We start from the raw sequence: 6,912 nt of genomic DNA on the forward strand, positions 1-6,912 counted from the left end.
ATAATCGCAGCATTATGGTTAACATAACTGATATGGATACTACAATTAATTTTTTTATGTATTTGATTATATGAGGATACAAGTATTGGGTGTATTGGCTTGAAATCTACAGGCATTTACGTCAATACTTATGTACACTATAAAGGAACCATTTTCGCGGAGTCGACCTTCGCTTTCGTTGTCTTTACGATAACTTTGTGTCCTGCAAAATGATTATATTCTAATAAAAAATGAAGAAAACACTGACATAAAAATAATATCTTTTCAAACTCAAATTCGAAGAAATTAGAACGAAGTATGAACTCCACTCATGAAGGACACTACTGGGAAAACTACAAGGAGAATGATACCATGTGGTCCGGAAATGTAAGTGACTTTTGATTCATATTCATTGACCTGCATCTATCGAAACCTTGTGTTGAGAGTTTGTCAATTGTCGACACCTTACAACGTACTAAGCAAAAACACTTGTCCAACTGTCGTAACTGACGATATCGATTGCTAAGGAAAATACATGTATTGCTTAAAGGATTTTGGTGACGACGTTTCATGAACCCATGTTTTAATCGAAAATAACAAAACAATGACTATGCAAGGCTGTCCCCCTGCCATTAGTCCAGTGTTTCTTCCTCGAGAATGAGATTTTAAACATCATCTAGATATTATACGTTCAAAATCGTTTTAAACTGAAAGCTACTTTCATATATAATGAAATGTTCACATATCGATGTCCGACAGCAAAAAAACAAAGTGGTTTATTTATCTATTTATTTAGATTTCTAAAAAAACATAATTTCGTGAAATATAATTATAGAAATGTAAATATACTGAGATGTAATTGTTACACAAGGTACATTCGTATGTGTACTTTATTGTGTCGCAGCATGCCGCAAATGGATATACACAACAACACTTAGGAATAAAACTGGTGATCAGAAATTTAATTGAAAGCAATTTAGTTTTGTCGTATTTTAATGTATATTCTCAGAAACAATAACAGTAATACGTTTCAAGACCGAACCAAACTTGAAAAGAGGGTTTTTAAAAGAACCCCTCCAGGCAGACAATAGAAATGAAGGTGATGACTGGTGGTATTGTTTAGCCTTCGTGTTTGTAGTAAATGATTGTATCTTTTATGAACCTGTTCTAATAATAAAAAATAATAAACATAAGAGCGTGTTTGGTGTACACTGTCTTGACATGAAAAACAGTTTGTCCTATTTGTCTATCACAAATATTGTAAAGAAGATATGTATTTATTTTATATATACAATGTATATATGAAATCGCCAGTTCACTCTACCTCGGAAATAATTTCATGATGCAGTTTAATCCATAGTTTGGCTCAATTGTGTCTAACTCTAAAATCAAAAAGTGATATTCACTTGTGTGTCTTTTGTACAATCTTTAAATCTACTGTATCTAACTGTAAATATCAAAAGGTGTTATTCACTTATGTGTCTTTTGTACAATCTATTATTTTTTTAAATAAATTTTTTTTCGACAAGGTTTTTACATATTACACAATATACAAGAGAATCCACACAAAAACACACACCCACACTCTCACACTTGTGTGCTATGACTTGAATATCTCTTACACATATACATGTATCATCATCATCATCATCATCATCATGCACATGCATCTACTACTTCCTGAATACAAACTCACTCATCAACATTCACACCCACTTACACTCACATAGCAAACTTACGTGTACTTAAAAAAAATGCTAAAATACAAAATTATATCACCTACACTTATCAAAGATAGTTCCTCACATATATATACTCACTCATAAATGCATATATAAAAATAAAAAAGAATCATTGTATATCCTAAACAAAGAAAGAGAGAGAGAGAGAGAGAGAGAGAGAGAGAGAGAGAGAGAGAGAGAGAGAGAGAGTTAAAAGCATTATTAAATAAAAACAGCACTAATTTTGTGGAAACTAAATAAATTTGAAGTCAGTTTAGTAAAGTCAAGGTCATGGCCATTAGGAACAGACTTGTTAGCATACATTCTATAGTTCTAAAATGGGCATCCGTATTTTCCAGTCATTCTCAAATTCGTTTTCATAATAGTGTTTTTGCTAGAAATGTACTTTTGAACATGGAAATGATCCTAAATCTTATTTATAAGAGCATTTAAATTAAGAGATTTGTGTAGACATCTTGACTTATAAACATAGTGTTTAATGAGAATTAAAATTTCGTTATCTACAGTGTTAGCATTGGGATGGATAATTCCAAATAAATATGTTTTTGTTTATCCAGAAAGGAATCAGAAGAATATCAAGAAGAGATTCAAATCTCTCCAATAGAGTCTGTACCTCTATACACTCCCATAGACAGTGAACGATTGTTTCTCTTCCCATATTACACAGTGTACATAAAGGGCTAGGAATTAGATTAATGTTGAAGAGAAAGGAGTTCGTAACCAGAATGTGATATATAATCCTTACTTAAAAACTACTGTAGCTAAGAACACTTTTGTAATAGTAAACGGAATTATAAATAAATTTTCCACTTTTGATCATCAAAGTCAAAATTATCACTCCATTTCCGTATACCAGCAGGGGTTGGTGCTGGTTTGATAATAGAATTGTAGAAATCTTTGGCACGTTTTTTGCTTTTCTAAAAAAAATCAAATAGAAGTGGTATAAAAGGCTGAAATAGTACAATTTTTTACTCCACTGTACCTAACTCTAAATTTCAAAAGGTGATATTCGTTTGTTTATCTTTTGTACAATCTTCATGACTATGAATTACGTATTTCCACTTGTTTCTAATACTCTAAAGAAAACTTGTATACGCAATTTCAAAATACGGACTTGGTTACGTTACATATAAAGTTACATTTTCGTATCTCCTGTCAAAACACGTGATAGATATTCGTATTAAAAAAAAATAAAAAATACAGGATTTCACTCGCAAAATCCTTTAAATCAATTAATATATATGGTTTCGCTATTGAATTGTCGCTGGGGTTTAAATTTTTATTAAGCAGTCTTGATACCAGTAAAACCTCTTGTTTATGCTACGTTTACTGACACATGTACACTATTAACAGAGTACACGTGTCATTTTGTATATATTTCACGGTCTGTTACAAAACAATTTTACACCTGCGAAACTGAAATCATGAAAAAACTGTATTAAAGTAACTCTATATTCATATTCCATATTTAATGACAGAATGTGTAATCAGAGGAATACACACATATATAATCGGTACTTCGAAATGAATTTTCTACTAATTTATTAATTTCACCGATTTATTGGCTCAAGTTTGTAAAGAATGATATATGGTGTTTAGTTAAAGTTTAACATACCACTGTCAATCAAAGATATCGCGAAAAAACAGGATTAAATGAGAAATATTTGCCCTCGATATTATTGTTTACACTTCAGACACGGTCAGTCAAAGTCACATTTGCGTCACATGTACCATGCATGCCACTTGACCGGTCACCCATACGTAACGAGTCCTTTCGACGGCTTAAATATAGGTATAAGCACATATTTATTTGGCGCCATATCGTTGGTAGTACAAGCGTTATTTTGGTTATGGTGTAATAGAATTGACCCTTTAACGCAAGTACAAATGTACTAGATAGGCAATATATAGGAATGGTGCTGTCTAAGAATGTGAATAACACGGTAACGAATACAGCTATTCTCATAAACTAAGCGAGAGATAAAAAATGGTACTTATTAAAATCACTATACACAAATCCATTACTTCAAAATTAGTTATAATATTGATAATGACGTCATCATTATTTAATGTTTATCATATAGTATGGATGTTTATATTTTTGCATTGGTTTGTCTTGTACTTCGACAATTCTCTTAACCATGGCGTTTCGTACAATAATGACTTGACCTTTTTACACTCAAATACAAAATAAAAATGGTGCTGATAGTTGTAAGTTCATTTTGTATGACAGATATAGTATGATACTACATTTTTCTCTCCTTCTAAGATGACACATTTTAAACTCCGATGAATGACACAAATATTCAAATATCGGTCGCGTTTTGCAAACAGCCAAATATATAACATACCAACAAATCGCTCAATATTCCTTTTTTTAATATTTACAAATTGTGCCAGCAGTTTTATGAAATATCAAAAGTTCGTCATATCTGTCTTTGGCAATGTGTATATATATATATATATATATATATATGGATGTTAAAACTGTTCTACTGGTGCGTACGCGTATGTGGTGTATACATGTGTGTTTAAAGTGTGTGAGCTTTCTTTAAGATTACCCCCCCTTAGCAATGTGTTTAGAATGATTTAATGCTGCATTTGAATATAGAATTATCTGAAATTTTCTTTTTAACTCTTCAGAGTTGTCAATTAAATCTGATAGAATGAAGGTAAGCTATAAATGTAAAAACATAGCCCTTACTATTTTAGAACTGAATTATCTGTGAAATTGACATATGAAATTGTAAAACGACGAGATACATCAATATATTGGGTACATTTTCGACAAGTAGCATATTTTTCAATCTTCACATCGATATACTGAAGTTTATATGAGATATTGTGCTTATAATGGGATAAGTAACTAAGACATCCAAATAACGGTCTTTGAACGTTGACATGGCAACTGACTTCGATCTTCACCAACAACTCGCCTCGAAGATATATAGATGCACTTAAATGTTTACTCAACGACATCTTTCCCCGACAAAGGAAGTTGGATGTCCATTCGTCCATTTGTTGATATCAATACCTGCACCGTTAAAAAGTACATAATATGTACATTTGAATATCGTATTCTTTAATCTCTTATAAAGGATAATAAAATCAGTGTGCTAACAGTTGGTCGTTTTTAAAAATTTGTTTATATTTAAAATGTTTAAAAAAATATGTACATGTATACATTATACGTACCAGCTGAACAATGTTTGTCCGATGACCTGTCATATTCGTAATGATTTATTTGCATTTGTTTTGTAATTATATTAGAAAAATGAACGCAACAGGTATAATGACCTCTATAGTCGGCACAGAGAAGCTTAATATGGCGGGACTGACGTCATCCCGGGGTTTTAATCATAATATATCTTTCAGGCTAAGGTGCTTTAATTTGTTATTTTCTTGTCGTTCAAAACAGCTTAATAGGGATCCTATATACGTGTTATCAACACAACAGAGATTAAACATATAAACAATGAATGGCCTGCTCGTCATATCAGAGGTTTCTTCCTGCGATGAAAGACTGTTTGTTGTACCGGCTCCCTAAGAAAGCATGGTTCGTGTCTTGGTTCCATATATTTTGCTTCTGACATTTGCGTCTAGAACTGACACCTCTTCTATAAGTGATGCAAACGCACTTTTCAACAATTTATCTTCTGGTTATAACAAGGAGGTCAGACCAGTCGGTAACCAGGGAGACAGTTTACCAGTATATATTAATATGTTCCTTATTTCTATCAAGGATTTTGATGAAGTTTCTGGAACACTGAGTATCCTCGCCGTATTTGTTATAAACTGGAATGATGCGTCCTTGGTTTGGAATCCAAGTTTATATGGTGGGTTGTTGGAAACATACATCGGGCAAAATAATGTATGGCTTCCGAAACTCTACAACATCAAAGCGTCAAACACATTCTCTGCCATCAGTAACGCTGATTTTTTGGTGAAGATAAGCAACGACGGTGAAATCATTTGGAAACCCGGCTGCTTCATAGACGTCAAATGTAGCACGGATGTTTCGTACTTTCCGTTTGATACACAAACGTGTTCAATACAATTAGCACCATGGGGTTACTCAAACCTACAAGTCACGCTCATGCCACAGACAACAGACCTATCACTGGAGTTTTATGAAACCAATGGAGAATGGTCCTTGGATAAAACTAAAACTGGTACTGATGTTATCAGCGATATTAGTCTAGCTGTTTTTAATATAACAATTACAAGACTTCCGGCCTTTCACATTGTCAATACACTGATGCCTATCTACTTGCTACTGTTGATGAATCCACTGGTATTCATGTTGCCTTGCGACTCAGGAGAACGTGTTGGATTTAGTCTGACCGTGTTTCTCACCTTTACCGTTTTTATTACTATCGTCAATTCGGTCCTTCCAGCCAACTCAGAAAGCATGTCTAGACTCTCCTACTTCATCTTTGCTGTCCTCGTCGCCAGTGGCATCATCGCATCCGTCAACATTTTCCAACTTCGCATATACTACAGGGACGAAAATATACCGGTGCCTAGGTGGCTGGTCAGGTTCATGAACATCCTCGATTGCCAATGTAAGTCGAGAAGAGTCAGTGCGGTTATTCCAAAGAAAATTGAACCAAAATCTTCAAACAAAAATCTCAACAAGACAGGACCGATGATCCAAATGGAAGAAGACACAGAGGAGGAAACAAAGTATGAAATGACATGGCATGAAGTAGTGCGCATTCTGGATACATTCTTCATATGGTCGTCCTATACAGTAATAACTGCATGTGGCATTGTTGCTCTACTCCTAATGTATAAGGGCACATAGATAATATCTGGTCGACAAAATTAACATTTCCGAATGAAAAACATTTGTCATTCCAATACATATTTTTTTCTGGAGAACTGCTCATTTGAAATATAAGATAGGTAAATTATTGGTAATGTTATCTTCTTTGTACATGACATCTATTTTACTTCAAATTTAAAGATATTAAACTCGGATATATCCTTGAAAAGTCTCACGAAGGAAAACGTTTACATGTGGTTCCATTCATATACTGGATGTCTTATGTAATATAAATTAGGTATCATTGTCCGAAACAGAATGTGTTATAGTTACAAATTTAATTGAATATCAAATGGTTAACTAAATATATACTGTCTTGATAAGAACACTAACGAAATCTTTGAATCAGTCCAGAGGGTTTAT

General features: G+C 33.2%; 1 protein-coding gene across 1 annotated transcript; it reads left to right on the forward strand.

Annotated features, from left to right (window-relative positions):
• The first annotated feature begins 5,274 nt into the window (after positions 1–5,274).
• LOC132562326 (neuronal acetylcholine receptor subunit alpha-3-like) lies at positions 5,275–6,528 on the forward strand. The gene has a single exon (XM_060227064.1). The coding sequence runs from the start codon at positions 5,275–5,277 to the stop codon at positions 6,526–6,528; it is 1,254 nt and encodes a 417-aa protein (XP_060083047.1).
• Positions 6,529–6,912: the final 384 nt, after the last annotated feature.

Source organism: Ylistrum balloti, unplaced genomic scaffold (genome assembly GCF_031769215.1).
Source record: "Ylistrum balloti isolate Yb309-2 unplaced genomic scaffold, AGI_CSIRO_Ybal_v1 Utg371394, whole genome shotgun sequence".
Taxonomy (NCBI): domain Eukaryota; kingdom Metazoa; phylum Mollusca; class Bivalvia; order Pectinida; family Pectinidae; genus Ylistrum; species Ylistrum balloti.